Source organism: Astyanax mexicanus, chromosome 22 (genome assembly GCF_023375975.1).
Source record: "Astyanax mexicanus isolate ESR-SI-001 chromosome 22, AstMex3_surface, whole genome shotgun sequence".
In the NCBI taxonomy this organism is placed as follows: Eukaryota; Metazoa; Chordata; class Actinopteri; order Characiformes; family Acestrorhamphidae; genus Astyanax; species Astyanax mexicanus.
Window position 1 is genome coordinate 28948279 of NC_064429.1, and position 19545 is coordinate 28967823.

Genomic DNA, 19545 nt, shown 5'->3' on the forward strand with positions numbered 1-19545 from the left:
GCAATATTTTGAGCAAAACTGTGCTCTTACCCTGCTAATTGAACCTTCACACTCTGCTCTTACTGGTGCAATAATGTGCAATTAATGAAGATTGGCCACCAGGCTGCTCCAATTTAGCCATGAAACCTCCCACAGTAAAATGACAGGTGTTTTAGTTTCATTGTAAAGCGTCTTTGGGTTTCTAGAAAGGCGCTTTATAAGTTAAACTCAATTAATTAATTTATTCATTAAACTGTAGCTGCAAATATCCCCAGTGTTAATAGAGAGAATTTCATTATTCTATAGCAGATACTGTATATCCCACCTTGAAAAAGCTAATTTTAGTAAGGCTCCTTCTTCAAACAAAACTTTAGGTACATCTTATCTGGCTGGTAAATCTTAAATAAACTTGTCCTGTTCAACAGAGGTAACACTTGCTCTTATTTTCCTGGTGCGGTCCAGATGAGAGCCAGTTCCATCATAACTTGATAAGGATTTTGATTGTCTTTGCAGTGACTGCACTTGAGGATACTTTCTTGAAAAGCACTTGAAATATTTCAAACTGACCTGTCCTTAAAATCATATTTTTCTTTACTTAGTTGAGTAATTATTGCCATAATATGGATTAGAACATCTCCTGGGAAGGTCCTGATGAGTGCCAGTTCCTTCATAACTTGATAACGTTTTTGATGGTCTTTGCATTGACTGCATTTTAGGATGCCTTTTTTTTTTAAAGCTCTTGATTTGATTTGATTGAACTGACTGTCCTTCAATACTTAGTCATATTTAATTTACTTAGTTGAGTAGTTATTGCCTTAATATGGATTAGAACATTACTCAAATAGAACTATTCACTCCTGGGATGGTCCTGATGAGTGCCAGTTTCACCATGACATTTCTGATAATTGTCCATCATAATGTTTTTGATGGTCTTTGCAGTGACTGCACTTGAGCATACTTTCTTAAAAAACTCTTGATTTTTTTTGAAAACTGAATGTCCATTTCTTAAAGTTTTTTTTTTTACTAAATTGAGTAGTTCTTGCTTTCATATGGATTTAAACTTTTCTCTAATAGAGCTATTCAGTCCTGGGACAGTCCTGATGAGTCCTGATGAGTGCCTGTTCCATCATAACATTTTTAATAGCAACTGCATTTGAGGATACTTTCTTAAAAAACTGACTGTCCTTTATTTCTTAAAATCATATTTGTCTTTACTTAGTTGATTATTTCTTGCCATAATATGAATTGGAACATCACTCAAATAGAGCTATTTACTACTGGGCCGGTCCCGATCAGTGCCAGTTCCATCATAATGTTTTTGATGGTCTTTACAGTGACTGCACTTGAGGATGTTTTCTTAAAAAACTCTTGAAATTGTTTAACTGACTGTCCTTCATTTCTTAAAGTCATATTTTTCTCTTTACTTAATTGAACAGTTCTTGCTTCTCATAATCTGGATTAGAACATTACTCAAATAGGTCTATTCACTGTATACCTGTAACTCTACCTCTTCACAACTTTACAACTGATGCTCTTAAACACATTAAAATGATGAAAAATTCAAGTAATTAACTCTTGATGAGTTCAGCACAGCTGTTAACTGAAAGCCTGAATTCCAGATGCCTCTACTTCATAAAGCTGACTGAGAAAATCCAGCCAAGATGTGCAAGAGGTGCTACTTTGAAGAATCTAAAATATTATAAAACATATTCTGGTTTGTTCATAGTTTGGATGACTTTAGTATTAATCTACAATGCAGAAGAATGTTTAAATAATAATAATAATTTAAGGAGTGTCAAAGCAAAACATTTGGATGTTTTTTCTCCTTTTTTCTGCAGAGAACAGCGTATTACCACTTGCTGGCAGCAGCCTGGCCTGTAAGTATTTCATTAATATATGAAATATTCATGTATATGGAAATTTTCATGTGTTTTATTAGCCTTAAGGGTCTTTTCCATTTGATGAAATTGTTCATAGAGAGACATGGGGCCTCCTGGAGCAATAGGGGAGATGGGGAGACCAGGACCACCTGTGAGTACACACACACACACACACACACACACACATAATGTAAATGCACACACACACACACACACTAGTTGTATATTCACCAAGCTAGGTGTGTCATGTAAGTTTTATATATTCTGTGGATATGTGGACTTGACCTTTTGTATCTGATCATACAGGGGATTCCTGGAGACCCAGGAGAGATGGGACGTCCAGGACGGCAAGGGGACATGGTAATCTGTCTCACCTGTCTGATATTGGTTATTATAGCTGGGTATATTTTTTGCGTGTTTTACTGGTTATTTCAGGGCTGAGTGAGCAAAAAGTATCTTAAAACCAAGAGAAATCAAGGCTCTGAGAGGTCCAGAAGTCTAAAGTGCTGCCGCTATGATCGGGAGATCACTGGTTCGAATCCTGGTCATGCAGCTTGCCATCATCGGCCGGAACCCTGAGAGAGCACAATTGGCCTTGCTCTCTCTGGGTGGGTATATAGGGCTCTTTCCCCTAATCAGTCTGAAGGGTGTCGTCGATCAGCACAAGGCTGCGTCTGTGAGCTGATGTATTAAAACGGAGTCGATGCACTTTTCTTCCAAACGCGCTGTGATGCTACTCGACAATGCTGCATCAGCAGGGGTTTAAAAAGAGGCGGAGTCTGACTTCACATGTATCGAAAGAGGTGAGTCTTCACCCTCCTTGTGTGTTGTGGCATCACTAGTAATGGGGCACAATTGGCCTAAAGCTATCTAACTTATATCCAGTGCCTTTCAGAGAAGAGAGAGAGAAAAAAAAAAAAATCGGAGGAGCGCAGTGACTCGGTTCTGATACATCAGCTCACAGACGCCTTGTGCTGATCTACATCACCCTTTGGAGTGATGAGGGGAAAAGCACCATCTACCCACCCAGAGAGAGCAAGGCCAATAGTGCTCTCTCAGGGCTCTGGCAGCTGATGGCAAGCTACATGAACCAGATTCAAAGCAGCAAGAATATTATTAGATATTATTATTAGATATGTTTAAAATGATCTTATCTAATATATGTATTGTTAGGGTGACATGGGACCAAAGGGGGTGCGTGGTCGAGCAGGGCGAGCAGGAAGAGATGGAGAGAACGGGGTAAATGGAGAACCTGGGCTTCCAGGAATACCTGGCCTACAGGTGAGGAATCATAACAACTAGTAGCACAATTATTACTAAACACTATACAGTTTTAATCAAATTATAAAATAAGAGTAATAAAATACTAGTGCATCTCAAAAAATTAAAATATCATTGAAAAGTTACTTTATTTCAGTTAGTTGTGTATGTATTACACACAGAGTCATCTATTTTAAGCGATTCTTTTTTGTTGTTGTTGATTATGACCCAAAATCAGTCAATCAAATGGTACTTTTGGCAGTGTGGGTATTGTGCCAAGTCCTGCTGGAAAATGAAATCCGCATCTCTATAAAAGTTGACAGCAGAGGGAAGCATGAAGTGCTGTAAGATTTTGTGGGAAAACAAAACTGCACTGACTTTAGACTTGATAATAGAACACAGTGGATCAACACCAGCAGATGACATGTCTCTCCAAACCATCACTGATCATCAGTAAATTTTACATTTCATTTGTAAATCAAGGGAGCAGAGTCTGGAGGAAGAGTGGAGAGACACACAGTCCAAACTGCTCGAGGTCTAGTGTGAAGTTTCTACCAATCAGTGATGGTTTGGAGAGTCATGTCATCTGCTGGTGTTGATCCACTGTGTTCTATTATCAAGTCTAAAGTCAGTGCAGTTTTGTTTTCCAGCAAAATCTTACAGCACTTCATGCTTTTATAGAGATGCGGATTTTATTTTCCAGCAGGACTTGGCACACTGCCCACACTGCCAAAAGTACCAATTGGTCTTATATAATGTTCACATTTTCTGAGACACTGTTTTTTTTTTGTTTTTTTATTATTAGCTGTAAGCCATAATTATCGACTACAAAAGAAATAAATGCTTAAAATAGATCAATCTGTGTGTTTAATGCATCTATATAATAAATGAGTTTAACATTCTGAACTGAATTACTGAAATAAAGTAACTTTTCAATGATATTCGAATTTTTTGATGCGCACCTATATTCTTATGAACTGCTGCTTTAATATTTTAATTATATATTTTATAGTATTTATATTAGTTATATCAGTATTATTTTAATTATATACATACATTTTAATGTATTACAATGTTCTAAACATGACACTGCCAGCTGTGTGTGTTTCCTAATTGACTGTAATACCAGGGTCCTCGTGGTTATAAAGGAGAAACAGTGCCCCCTGGAGACAAAGGAGATCAGGTGCGCCTTTTCTGTACTCTGTGGGGTCTGAATCAAGATAGAATTAATAAAGATCATGTTTCTATTATATGATGTGTACAGTATTTAATGGATGTGTGTGTGTGTTGAATGTAAACCATAGGGGTTTCCTGGAGCTCCCGGACCCAGTGGAGACAGAGGAGAGCCTGGACAGAAGGTTAGCGGTTAGCTCACCTCAGTTTTTTATTCATATTACACTAATAAATCTGTGTATCTGCATTTCTGGGGAATAAAAGTGGAAATTATATGTATATACTGCCCCCCTGTGCTAAGAAGAAGCACTAGCACTAGCACTTTCAATTCCTGTATGTTTTATATAGCGCTTGAAATGGGTTCTTTGATATACAGAATAATGATATTGGTGCTGTATGGAACCTTTTTTGATATAAAAGCTACTGTATGGGGAACCATCTACAAAAAAAAAAAGTTTTTTCATCAACCTCTTCAAAAAAACCCATAAACAGAGAGAACCCTGGATAATCCATCAATACTTAACAATGGCAAAGTGGAGTGAGGGGTTTATATAGACCAGTAAACAGGTGTTCGTACTTGTGATTGGTGATTGACTTCCTGGAGGTGCCTGTAGTCTAGTGTCATATGATTGTGAGTGTCAGTGTGTGGTGCATCCTAGGTATTGTAGTCCGGAGACTAGAAATGACAGGTAGAGTTAAGTCTGGAAAAGACAGAAGTACTTTCAGTGCCAGGCCTGACAACAACAGGTGTACAAGTGAGTAAAAAAAGTTGGATAGACTACCCGTCAAATAATTTTATAGTATTTTTTTTAATTAATTGAACTTCTGTGGCAATGGAAATAAACTGAGCTTTGAAAAAGGATGTTAAGAAGTAGAATTTACAAAGCTTTTGTCTGTAGTAAAGCAGACAAAGCTGTAGTAAATAATTAGAAAGAGATACAGAAACACAGAGAACTCTGTAACTCTGAAAAATGGACGTCTTTTCTTTAGAGAAATTACAGATGAAGCCAGAGAGAGGTGAGTACTGTTTCATACACCTTCAAAAGACTCTTGGAAGCTGGAGAAAAGTGATACAGGAAGATTCACATCTGGCTGACCCACATGGAAACAGCTTTATCCTTTAGCTCAGCTTAGTAACATCAGACTAAATCTCTTCAGTTTCAACAGTGAAGAGAAGAATTAAAGATCGATTAGGTGAAGTGATGAGCAGTAATAAAGCCATAGATAAGATGAAATAATACTAAAGTGCTTTTGGACTACTAAACATTAGGGGTGTTCTAAAACTTTCGACCAGTAAGGTTTATAGACTGATATTAGTAAAAACACAATATATACACTTGAAGTTATATAATTTAAAAAATAGACACATGACTTGCACTATACATTACACTCACAATACAGTTTAAATGCACACTTTACACTTTATATATTTTATATCTAAACTACTTTATGCATAAACAAACATTTACATTACTATAGGCATCAAATTGGTTCTTTGATGGTTCTTAAAGGATCCTCGAACCCTTAAAGAACCTTTTTTAAGAATGTAACACACTTTGTTTTAATGTGGAGGGTGAATAAGGGTCTCTACCAGTGGAACTGGAACAACTAAACTAAATAAACACATTAATACACACAAACCAAACCAAACTACTTCCCACTAAGGGCGGTCACTTAGTGGGAATGATGGAAGATCCCAAGAAAATTCCTAAGCCCTCCCCCCCCCCCCCAAACTCATTTAAAGCATTTAGTTGACACTCTTATAAAAGTTTTCTTCTAGGATGTGGTTTTCTTCTGTGTAAATCTTTTAATTTTTCTCTTTTTTTTAGGGCTCGAAGGGAGAAGATGGCTTCAGTGGACCTGTTGGTCCTCCAGTAAGTGAACCTAGATGATCTGAGGTCAAATATGTAGCGCACGCTCTTGCAAACTGGTAACAGCACCTGGTAACAACATGTTGTCCTGTCATAATAATTACAATGTATGGACATGACCTCAGTCATTTTTAGTGACCTCAGAATTCCCATTTTTTTGTCTGTTTAAAAACAGTTTTTATTTAAGCCTCTATGGTATGATATATACTCTTTTTTTTTGTTAATATGCATGTCCTTTTTTGTCACAAAACATCACACTATCACAGTATGTACTATATACAGGGGTTGGACGATGAAACTGAAACAACTGTAATTTTAGTGTGGGAGGTTTCATGGCTAAATTGGAGCAGCCTGGTGGCCAATCTTCATTAATTGCACATTATTGCACCAGTAAGAGCAGAGTGTGAAGGTTCAATTAGCAGGGTAAGAGCGCAGTTCTGCTCAAAATATTGCAATGCACACAACATTATGTGTGACATACCAGAGTTCAAAAGAGGACAATTTGTTGGAGCACGTCTTGCTGGAGCATCTGTGACCAAGACAGCAAGTCTTTGTGATGTATCAAGAGCCACGGTATCCAGGGTAATGTCAGCATACTACCAAGAAGGACGAACCACATCCAACAGGATTAACTGTGGACGCTGTAAGAGGAAGCTGTCTGAAAGGGATGTTCGGGTGCTAACCCGGATTGTATCCAAAAAAAAAAAACATAAAACCACGGCTGCCCAAATCACGGCAGAATTCAATGTGCACCTCAACTCTCCTGTTTCCACCAGAACTGTCTGTCGGGACAATAAATTATTGTGGTCTAAAACCAGGTGTTTAAGTTTTACTGTCCAACCCCTGGATATACTTACTAAAACAGGTCTTTCGTTTGTTGCCTCAGGGCAACATTGTTCAGTTAGACCACTTTTGGGGAAAAAATGCTAAAGCAGTGGTGGTTATATACCTTTCAAAAAAAAAAAAAATCATGTCATAAAGGGTTAAATGTATTTAAACATTTTTATATATTATACATATTTCAGAAAATTGTCTTAAAAGAGAGTATATAATAACAGGCTGATATATTCACTTGTGATGGAATTACCTAGTGGAAGTATGCTACCAATAAAAAAGGTGTATACTAAATGTTCAGGGCTTTTATTTGAAATATTGTTGAATAAAAGCAATATACTAAACATATATAATATTATTATAACATCTGTGTTATTCGTTTGAACCCATTTTGGCATATAAAGTACAGATGGTGATATTATTTACAACGACACACCACGTCCCTTGTTTGGCTTAATTAAAGATTTATTTTGTGCAATTAATTATTATTTTTGTGATTTGTATTTTATATATATATATAGCTATATTTTTTTTGTCGTCGAATCAGGGCCCTATTGGTGTAAGAGGAGCTGAGGGGAATCCTGGACCACCAGGACCTGAGGTGGGCTTTAAATACTGGCTATTATGAGAAAAAGTCTTAGGAGCAAAACCAAAAGTGTTGCATTTAGATTTTTGTTAAGTGTATATATGTGATGCACAAACATCTAAATGTTTGCAATTTTTCTTTTTTTGACATCTAGTGAGTCTTAAAATTTTATGTTGAATGGACTCATATAAAATAATTAATAAATGTAATATTCTATGTTAAAGTTGCTTTTTGAAGGTACCATTTTTTTTTTTGATTGTTTAAAATACATTCTATATTGATTGCTGATCTAATCAGCAGGAATATTATTATGGTTTTATTGCAGGGAGATCCGGGGCGTGACGGGAAACGTGGTCCTCCAGGAGAAGTAGTGAGTTATTATTGTTTCTATAATCTGGATCACAGTATTTGACTTCATACTAGATGCTACAGTATGTGTATGAATGTATATGTTTTATTTATAGGGAGCTCCTGGTGCTACAGGGATGGTCGGGGCTCAGGGGGTTAATGGCTCGGATGTAAGTAAGACATACTGCAAAGCTGATGCCAAATCAATCCTTTTACAGCATTTTACATACAGTATTTTGACGTATAATACCAGCTCTGTGTCTTTCAGCTTGTCCAGAAATGCATGTGTAAAGCATGACCTTTAATAGTGGCTATTAATAGTGTGTACACTGTACACTGTAAGGGGAGCCCAAGCGCAAGAAGACCAATTCTTACATAATGTTAAACCCAATGTTCCTCTCTCCTGTAGGCTCTCAATTAAATCTACTGTATGTACTAGGGTTATCTATGTATTTTTGTGTTGGTCGTTACAGGGGGATGTAGGACCTGTTGGCGCAGTGGGAAGAAAAGGTCCTCAGGTCAGTAACATTCTAAGCTCTGTAATTTGATATTAATTCTATATAAAATACTGATTTACTCCTCTATATATGTTCTTCCCAGGGTTCTGCTGGTGTGGCGGGGGCTAGGGGCCAGCCTGGGCTACCAGGTCCACAGGTAAATACTGGTAAACCTTTGTGTTGCATCGTAAATCAGTGTTAGAAGGGCTCTTGTTGGGCGCTTCTAGTATGGATACAAGATGAGATACAGCTGGGCCATCCACAAAACAAATTTCCAATAGACTTCTAATACGCTTTCTCCTGGTAAATCTTTGTACAGTTGTTTAGTATTCTCCTGATGGTGGACTCATGAACATTAACATTAGCCAATGTGAGAGAGGCCTTCAGTTGTTTTGAAGTTACCCTGAGTTAGTGCTGGGCGATTATGGCCTAAAAAAAAATATGTATGGAATTTTTAATTATAATCAATTATTTTCCTTCCTACTAAAAATCAAACTACAGATGACAAAGAAATGGTTCAAAACTAAAAAAAAAATGTTTTACCTGATCTGATTGGTGTTTGGTCGCTTCGTGTTGAGTCGACTGATTGAGTGAATCAATAATTCAAATCACAGTTTACAAGCCCATGCGTTCATATCACGCACTGACCTGAGAAATAATGCACTAAACGAGTCAGAGAAGACACTTTGAAGGAAAGATTATTATTGTCTTCTATAATTAATCACGGATTAATCACAATTCCAGTCCTCGGAGGAACAGTTAAAAAATACACACGCGTTAGCCTGTGGGAGGCGCCGGTAACCAAGGTAAGCTGGATAAACACTTCAGAAATGAGTAGCGTTTTCTGATATTTTAGATTAAAACGATAAAATGTCTTCATGTTAAATCGCGATAACTCCATTTTGAAAATCGCATTAAAACTGTAATCCGAATTAATCAAATTAATTGTGAAAAATGCCCAGCACTACCCTGAGGTCCTTTTTGACGTCGCAACTATTACAATCCTTGCTGGATTTGAGTGATCTTTGTTGGTCGACCACGCTTTAATTTTTTCCATTTGTACACAATTTGACTGACCGAGTCCAAACTCTTTAGAGATGGTTTTCCAGCCTGATGAGCATCAACAACTCTTCTGAACTGTTTCTGAGGTCCTCATAAATCTCCTTTGTTTGTGCCATGATACACTTCCACTGGGATTAAAGATATATATATATATATATATATACAGTATATATATATAATAAATAACAAAACAAGAACTAATTGTTGGAAGGGAATTAAACTTTATATGTGTGAATGCAAATATTATATAAGTATATGTAATTGGTTACATTAATATTAGTGTGAATGGATTGGTGTTTTGTGGAAAAAAACTGTACAATTGGAAGGAGGCCCTAGTTTTAGTATCTTGTTGGGAGCCTCTAGAGTCAAGATGTGAGATATGTTTGGGCCAATAGACTTCTGACTTGTCCATATGATCTTTATCACAATCTGGAGAGACACTGCAATGTTTTTGTGGCTTTCTCCTTGCAACTGCTTGTTGTTTAATGTTTTTCTAATGGTGGACTCATGAACATTAATATTAGCCAATATGAGAGAAAGGCCTTCAGTTGCTTAGAAGTTACCGCATGGCATCCTACACCCAACGTTTACTCACCGATGTTGCAGCTGGGCCTGTAGATCCTGCTCGACACTTGTAGGTTGACAGACCAAGAAAAATGTTGCAGTCTGGTGGAGAAATTCCCGGAAAATGCAACTTGTATGGACCTGGATGTTCTGCATATATGGCTAAGCTGTTAGTGTCCCTGATATTATTACTTGGAGTGACTGACTGTCGTATTCAATGGCTTCCCAGATCATCACGCCAGCAGTTCACAGGAGCAGTTTAAACTAAAGACAATGCAGTTCCAGGTTTCTTGTTCACGACACCCATGCAAACTGAGGCAATGTTGGCTGGCTGAGGCACGACCTGTGTGTGTGTGTGTGTGTGTGTGTATTGTTGGCCAGCCTAAAGCAAAGTCTTCCATCACACATCAGTCAGTCACTGTTATAGTCCTCCTGTGGAGCTTTGGCTGAGAAGGTAGACAATAGCGTAGCTGAAAACTGCTGCCTGTTGGGGTCTTGTTAAATCAGGACCGATGTTGAAAATCCACACTTTATACACTAAATCTGTCCCTGCTGGCCTAGTTAAACATTACTGTATTACCAGATGTTCACATTCAATAGAGGGAAGCAGCCACTGAATCTACAGACTCATATATTTTCCTTTAGAGCTGGAAATATAATATCTACACTGCAAGATTTTATCATAAACTACATTATACTGACATCATAATGATGATAAAAGTCATGAAATAGCAGTAGGTACCTCAAGGGTCGATATGGGAATGGCTACAAATGTATAAATTGTAAGGTGTTATCTTGTGAGCGAGGTTGAACACAGTGTAGCTTTTTGCTTTGTCCCCACTCACTTCCACTGGTTTGGCTTTCTCATGTCATATTGATAAAAAAGCATGATGGGGAGAGAGTGCCATCGAGGGAGCAGGGTCACTTTTGCTCCCTCTGGGTGCCGGCAGCTAATGGCAAGCTACATGAGCGGGATTCAAACCTGCGATCTCCCGTTCATAGTGGCAGCTCGTTAAGACCGCTGGACCACTCAGCACCCTTATTAGCCACTACATTTTATTTTGATGGGATTTTGTTGTTTAGGTTGTTTTAAGGGAGCAGACAATAGAGAGAAAAGATGGTAAAATATCAATAATCAATAATCAATAATATTATCAGTACCAATAGTATTATATTACAATATTGTGGTGGAGTTGAGTTTGGGGAGAGGGCTAGGTAGTTCTCTTGGATCTCACAGCATGCTCAGTGATGGAGCATTATTTACTCCACAAGCCTGGTTTTGAATAAGGATCTCTACAAATGAAATCAGCACAAATAAACTAAAAATAAATAAATAAATAAATAAAAAACATATCCAAACTTCCAATAAATGAGGGCAGCCACTCAGCATGCTGGAAGATCCCAGAAAATTCCTTATCCCTACCCCCAAACTCAGTGCCCCCACAATATCATAATATTGAGTTCACTTGTGCCGGTTGTACTGGTGTAGCATTACAGTATTTACACTCCTATTGTTAGTGTGAAGGGTGAATAAGGGTCTCTACCAGTGGAACTGGCACAACTAAACTCTAAGACACTAAGCATGATGGGAGACTCCAAGGAAATTCCTAAGCCCTCCCCCTAAACTCATTTACTGCATTTAGTGGACGCTCTTATCCAGAGCGATTTACACAAGGATATTCCTACTATAGAGGAACGTCCAATGTAATGTTAGGAGTCTTGCCCAAGGACTCTTATTGGTGTAGCGCAGCATTCAGTCACCCAGACCTGGAATTGAACCTCAGTATCTCACATTGTAGCTCACTGGCAGGCAGTGGTGTTATCCACTGCACCACACCAACCACCACACCAAACTCAGTGCAACTATATCATCATTTTTAGTTTGCTTGTGCCAGATGAATGGTGAATAAGGGTCTCAACTATTCGGCCACCATTTTTTTTTTTTTTTTTTTTTGGAGAGGACCACTGCTCGTTTTGTTTATTTTGTCGCTTTCGCTTGTTAAAATACAGCTTTCAACCCAAGTTATAGCTTGGCCTTCTTAATCCATCCTCAGTAAATCCACAACATCATTGTTACACCATATTTTCCATCTTTGTCTGAAGCTGCCATCATGTTTTGACTATTTCACCAGCATTTAACTTTTAAGATTTTGACTAGTGGGCTGGGTTAGGGTTTTATATAGGGGTGTATATTATACAAGTGTATACTGTTTAAACTGTAACAGAATTTGGGGTATTGGAATAGAATCATATTAAACAGTTTATCCTTATTTTTGCAGGGACTTCCAGGAAACGATGGTCCACAGGGTCTCAAAGGGGACACAGTAAGTTCACTTGGAGTTTATGGTTTATGTACAGCATTAATGAGACTTTAAGAAGTTTAAGAAGGCTTAGAATTAGGTGTGAAGTGATTAGAATCGAATATATAGACTAGAATATATGTTGTAAAAGCGAAGTCTACTGTGGTCACATCGTTTTTTTGACCTTCTCTACATGTTCTGAATCTGCCTTTAGGGAAAAGAGGGTCCTATGGGTAATAGAGGACTGCAAGGCATTGAAGGGCCGATGGTGAGTTATCTGTTTTTACTTACCGGCTTTGTGTGTTTTATTCATTATCCAGACAACGAGCAGCCATTAGCTACAGATTCCTCATGTTCTTCCCGTACAGTGATTGAAGCCTGAGGTCGTTTTTACTCTTCAGGTGTCACAAGTTCACATCGTAAAGAGCACCGCCATGTTTTCAGAGGGATGAGCAAAATGTTGCAGTAAAATACATGTAGATGGAAAAGCAGTAAACTGGGGCATTAGGAAGATGTATGTGGTGTGCATCTGAGGGTCATTCCAGCTTTGAAACAGAAAAATGTTCTCCAGCCATGCACAGCTGCCAGCTGCCCTCCTCCTCTCTCTCTCTCTCTCTCTCTCTCTCTCTCTTATACTGAAAACATGCTTTCTGTTCAAGAATCATAAAAAAGGAAATCAGGAACATGTTTTGGAGATGCCAGCATGTCACAGAGTTTCCACAGAGACACTGTTTGCTTATACACTAGTGCTAAAAGACAGTGGTGAACCCCAAATAATGTTATAATCTTCTACAGCTCTGGAAAAAACTGAGAGATCGCTTAAAAATAGAGAGTTTCTTTGATTTTACCAATTTGAAAACCTCTGGAATATAATCAAGAGGAAGATGGATGATCACAAACCATCAAACCAAACTGAACTGCTTGAATTTTTGCACCATGAGTAAAGGCATAAATTTATCCAAAAGCAGTGTGTAAGACTGGTGGAGGAGAACATGCCAAGGTGCATGAAAACTGTGATTTAAAACCAAAGTTATTCCCACAAATATTGATTTCTGAACTCCTAAAACTTTATGAATATGAACTTGTTTTCTTTGCTGGACCAACCACACTCGCTCACACTTGCTCAGGTTGGGAATTGAACCCAATACCGCTACTTGGCAAGCATTAATGACACTATGACTATTGACAGCATGTATTAATTGTTTTGGGTTGGGTTTTTTTTGTCTTTATAGGGAATAATTGGAGATCTGGGTCCAAAAGGCCTTTCAGGAAACACTGTAAGTGACCTGTGATTGAACATAAACAAAAATGATTATGCAAAATTATCAATTTATGCCATGCTGTGTTTTACTAATTGCTATCAATCATGACCCAAAGGGCAGCAGGGGTCTGGACGGAGAGCGAGGGGACCCAGGACCCAAAGGACAAAGAGTAATGTTATATAATTTACTACCATATTTTTTCCTAAAAATTGACAGCGCGCCTTCTGTATGAATTTTACCAGTCAGGTATTAAGAAACAGTAAAGCCACTCTGCTGAAGTACAGCAAGTTCTCAGTAAAGTTTCTCCAGCATTAAGGCTGGGTGCTGCAGCATTAGCATTAGCCGCTAACCGCAGCACTATTTCTTTCGCTTTTTTAAAGAAACTTTATTGAAAATTTTGAATACATATTACAAAATTCCATCACATACATTAATTTCAACAACATTTATGACCATCATATGTAACATAAAATATTAATCACATGCAAATAAACTCTTACTTAAACATAAATAATAATAAATTCTAGCTCTAAATAATAATCACTAGCTCTTTTGGCAGTCAGAGACGAGTATATCGGACTGTAGTCTGTGTGTTTACCGCATTTAAACAAGCTACGTGGGACGAACCGCTAGCTGATCAGCACTATTGGGTGGCATTTACGTCCCTAGCGGCTAATGCTAATGCTGCTGCACCAAGCCTTACTCCTGGAGAAACTTTGATGAAAACTCACCCTTAGAAAAAATATTAGAAATCTAAGCTTACTGTAAATAAAGGGAAGCACTTTGCTCACCTAAATAAACAGTTTTCAGGAGAGAAATCTGTGTAGAATAACATCCAGCACTCATTTTACTTTGATTTATTTATTTTTTTTAAGAATTTTAGGTGTTTTACTTGAGCGCTTCCCCATTAGAAGTGAAACGTGGCGACACCCTTGCTCACTTCGATGTAGGCATCCTTACTAGTGTTGCTTAGTGTGCCTTATAACCTGGTGCACCTTATAGTCCAAAAAATACAGTATTCTCAATCAATACAACAACAATATTACTCTTCTTCCTATTTTACATTTCGTTTCATCTTCCTATTTGTTTTCTTGTTATCAGGGTCCACCTGGAGCACCTGGGATTGTGGGTCCTCAGGGAGAGGGAGGTCCTTCTGGCCTTGTTGGCTTACCTGGGGTTAGAGGGCAGGCAGGTCCTCCGGGTATCCAGGTATGATTTAGTAAAGCAGAGCTGCTGTAGACAGACAGAGTTCGTTGTTTATGCCTCACTTTTTTCTGAATGTCCGATAGCTGGTTTTCCATATGTTGGCAAATGTTAAGGCTTTTTTAAATGAATCAATTAATTAATCAATTTTCAACTAATGAATAAAATTTTATCTTATTTAAACACAATAATTACCTATGCTAGATGTATTCAATCAGCCAAGACATGTTTGGTATCCAAAACTTGCTTCTGTATGTAGCATTGAAGCTAAGATGCTAATGGTGACAATAGATTCATGTTTGTTTATATGCACTAGAGGGTTCTATTCTTTTGGCAGTACTTTATTACAGGGACTACACAGTAGACTAGACTAGACAGTGTGTTTGTGCATTTGCACATATGTGTCAGCAATGTTGTTAGCACTTAACAACATAAATTATATGTATAAACTGCATTTATAACTCTTATCTTAATCTTTATATGTACCATATGTGTCATATTATCAGTATACAATGACATATGCCAAAAGTCATGGGATAGCATGTAGTATGTACGTAAATCGATTATAAAATGTTTTACGTCAGCAGAGGCTTGTGAGGGAGGTTGAACACTGGCCAACATGCTCATGGCAAGGCCGGGTGAACTATGGAGTTTGTTGTAGTGTTGGAACAAAGCCTGATAGTGGGTGTGGCCACTTTCATTATCAAATTTTTATGGCCATTTAAAATTTTATGGACCCAGCGTGTAGCGTGTGAGATTAATAGGGATGCATCGATGTGGGAATTCTGGGCCGATGCCAAAATCTGATATTACACATTTATAAGTTACAGAAAGACTATATACACTGGTATTAGTTTATAATAAAAGGAACTAAACATTTTAAATGCTTCTTTTACAGCATACAATAAATACAATCAGCATGCATCATTTTGAAATATTGGACATATCGGCCATTCACAAAAAACAAACAAAACAATAATCAGACGATACCGATATAATTCCAATATCATCATGCATCCCTCTTTTCGAACTGCTGCTGATGCAGCATTGCCGAGTACCATCACAACGCACTCAGAGGAAAGCGCAGCAACTCGGTTCTGATACATCAGCTCACAGATGCCTTGTGCTGATCGAAATCACCCTAGGAGTGACGAGGGGAAGGAGCACCATCTACTGTACTGTACCCACCCAAAGAGAGCAAGGCCAACTGTGCTCTCTCAAAGCTCCGGCAGCTGATGGCAAGCTGCATGACCGGGATTCGAAACAGCGATCTCCTGATCATAGTGGCAGCGCTTTAGACTGCTGGACCACTTGGCGCCTGTAAATCTATATTCATCATCCATGTCAAATGCAGGAAACCCCCCATGATAAGAATTTTTAGTTTGTTTAGAATCGTTTCTTTAAACATTTCCATAATGTAAGCATACGTCTAGCTGGGAATGTTACGTGAGAAAGCCCCATCGAGGGAGCAGGGCCAATTTTGCTCCCTCTGGGCGCCGGCAGCTAATGGCAAGCTACATAAACGGGATTCAAACCTGCGAAACAAAAGGTTGTAATGCAAATATTATTATTAATTATTTACACTATTTATTTTGTATTTTATTACTTTTTTCTGTAACATTACAGACTAACAATCCTGGAACCTTGTAGAAACTTTGCTAAACGTTCTTATAAAGTTCATCAGCTGGAATGACTTTTGGCATGAGTTATACAAATAGATATTAACCAGTGTTATTAAATAAATTTTTAATAGAAGTGTCCTGAAGCTTTTTTAACTGTACTACAGACAGTATTATGGTCTGTATTTGATCAGTATCTGGCTTTGTGAGATCAGAGCACACCACTGAAACATTATTAGTTTTGATCCCAGCATGCTCCAGTGATTACTGCACTCTCCCCGCAAAGTCCTAATTTAGAGTTTTAATGAAGTATCGATCAGACGAATTTCTCATTTAAAGCTGTGTTTAATACTGAGTTTTTTCATCTTTTTCTTCTCTTTTTCTGCACCATCAGGGTGAAGACGGTGAAGTGGGCCTCCAGGGAATGATTGGAAAGGAAGGTCAAAAGGTTGGGAGCGTTTTATGACTTTCAGCTGGAACAATAGGAGGCAAATGACATGTGGAAAAGAGCTTAGACTTACTGAGGGCTTCTATACAAACAGACTGACGCAAGACGATGCACACTGTACTACTATATAGACAAAAGTATTGGGACACCTGCTCTTTTAGAGAGAGTTTTTCCCCAAATCAAGGATATTATCAAGAGTTTATTCTGCTTAAACCTGTCCTGATAATTACAATATAGACTTATCTATGATACAATAAATATACATCAGTAAATCCTCAATAAATGTAGCTGACTTTTTATTTTTAGCTAGCATTAGACACATTATTTTAAATTGATTTAAATTTGATTAGGTTTTAATTATTTAGAATATTTTAAAATATAAAAATTTACATTTCCACTGGCATTAAACACTGGCATAAAAATAGTATTGTTTATAGGACATAGTTATTGTGACAGGCCATAGCCTGTTTTTGCTGGTGTCAGGAATGACCCAGGCAGGGTGACGAGGAGGCGGACACAAGTGCAGGTAAGAGCGATATAAATAATTTATTAAATAAATAACAAATAAACAATGAAACAAGAAACAAGTAAACACTTAACAAAGATAAACGGATAACCAAAAACCAAAACAAACCAGTGAAACTAGAGAACATAAACTAAGCCAACAAGAGATAATAATAACAAAATAAACAAGGAATATATATACAAGAAAATTAACGAGGAACAGAATAAGTACTAAACTAAATAAGGCAGGGATATATACAGGGAATATATTTACACAGCAAAAACAACAAAAAGCAAAACACTAAGCAGGGAACTAGGGAGCGACGAATGAAACAATGGATAAAAAAAACAGGAAACTAGAAATAAACAGAAAAACACAGAATAGGGAGCAAGGGAAACAAACTATGAATAAACACTGAACTAGGGCTATAGCAACACAGAAACGCGGAGAGACAGACAACAGAGGAAGGTGCAGGAAAAGGGATAAATTTAACCCCCCTAGAAAATCTGTCCACAACTGTTAGAATAGTAGTGTACCCTTCTGATTCAGGTAGATCAGTAACAAAATCTACGGCAATGTGAGACCATGGTCTTTCAGGAACAGGCAGAGGACATAGTTTACCAGCTGGAAGGGTTTTGGGTGTTTTGCATTGTGCACAGTTAGAACATGAAACTACGAAAGCTTGTATGTCAGCTCGCATGGTTTCCCACCAATAACGAGCTGAGATCAGTTGTAGCGTACGTGTAACACCGGGGTGACCAGAAGTAAGGGCAGCATGTGCCCAGCCAATGAGTTGATCACGAAATCGTTCGGGTACATATATCTTGTGAGGAGGACAGCCCTCCGGAGGTTGTGTGTTAGCTAGACTCTGTTGAATGAGATCATCAAGTTCTCATCTAATAGCTGCTACTCTAACTGTGGATGGCAGAATGTATTCAGGCTCGGAAGCGTGGCATGTGTCGTCTGGGGAACTGAAAACTCGGGATAAGGCATCAGCCTTAGTATTACGGTTACCTGGTCGAAACGAGATAGAAAAATTGAAGCGAGAGAAAAACAATGACCAACGAGCTTGACGGGGATTTAGGCGTTTAGCTGTACGGAGATATTCCAAGTTCTTGTGATCAGTTAGAACGGTGAATGGATGTGCAGCCCCTTCCAGACAGTGACTCCACTCATCTAGAGCAAGTTTGACAGCCAGCAGCTCTCTATCCCCTATCCCATAGTTACACTCTGCTGGTGACATTTTTCATGAGAAAAAGGCTATGGGATGTAGTTTAGGCGGTGAACCGCTGCGTTGGGAGAGAACTGCTCCTATGCCAGTATTAGAAGCGTCAACCTCTACTACAAAGGGTAGTTCAGGTTTCGGATGCATGAGAACGGGGGCAGAGATGAATGCGGCTTTTAACTTCTGGAATGCTTGGTCAGCTTCAGGGGACCACTTAAGAACTTTGGTGGCATTCTTAGTGAGCGCTGTAAGCGGGGCAGCTATACTGCTGAAGTTACGTATGAAACGTCTATAAAAATTTGCAAACCCTAAGAAATGTTGGAGGTCTTTGATGGATTGGGGAACTGGCCAACTAGTTACGGCGTCTACCTTAGAGTCATCCATGAGAACTCCCTGGGAGCTGATGACATAGCCAAGAAATGCGACTCTCTGAAGGTGGAACTCGCATTTCTCGGCTTTATCATAGAGATTGTTCTCCAACAGTCTTTGAAGAACCGAACGAACGTGCTGAACATGAGATTCTAGATCGGGGGAATAAATTAAAATGTCATCTATAAAAAGAGTGACATGCTTTCCAATCATGTCCCTGAAGATGTCATTCATAAATGACTGAAATACTGCGGGGGCGTTAGCGAGACCATAGCTCATAACCAAGTATTCGTAGTGGCCATTGGTGGTAGTAAACGCAGTTTTCCACTCGTCCCCCTCCCTAATGCGGATCAAATTATATGCACTACGCAGATCGAGCTTGGTGAAATAGGAGGCATTACGCAACTGCTCAAGAGCACAAGGAATGAGGGGCAATGGGTAAGCAAACGTCTTAGTGATAGCATTTAAACCTCTGTAATCAATACAGGGTCTCAGTCCCCCATCATTTTTCTTAACAAAGAAGAAACCCGAACCGACAGGAGACTTAGACGGGCGAATGA

The 19545-nt window shown here is 38.4% G+C and overlaps 1 protein-coding gene across 1 annotated transcript in view; it reads left to right on the forward strand.

Moving 5' to 3' along the window:
• The window catches only part of si:dkey-61l1.4 (collagen alpha-1(I) chain), a 125263-nt gene that overhangs the window by 67896 nt on the left and 37822 nt on the right, over positions 1–19545 (forward strand). Inside the window, exons 10-27 of the mRNA XM_022667453.2 lie at positions 1818–1856; positions 1957–2010; positions 2166–2219; positions 3033–3140; positions 4249–4302; positions 4424–4477; positions 6122–6166; positions 7545–7598; positions 7909–7953; positions 8048–8101; positions 8405–8449; positions 8532–8585; positions 12334–12378; positions 12569–12622; positions 13587–13631; positions 13732–13785; positions 14718–14825; positions 16833–16886. Of these exons, the coding sequence (XP_022523174.2) occupies positions 1818–1856; positions 1957–2010; positions 2166–2219; positions 3033–3140; positions 4249–4302; positions 4424–4477; positions 6122–6166; positions 7545–7598; positions 7909–7953; positions 8048–8101; positions 8405–8449; positions 8532–8585; positions 12334–12378; positions 12569–12622; positions 13587–13631; positions 13732–13785; positions 14718–14825; positions 16833–16886 (1020 nt within the window). The remainder of the gene's footprint in view (positions 1–1817; positions 1857–1956; positions 2011–2165; positions 2220–3032; positions 3141–4248; positions 4303–4423; positions 4478–6121; positions 6167–7544; positions 7599–7908; positions 7954–8047; positions 8102–8404; positions 8450–8531; positions 8586–12333; positions 12379–12568; positions 12623–13586; positions 13632–13731; positions 13786–14717; positions 14826–16832; positions 16887–19545) is intronic.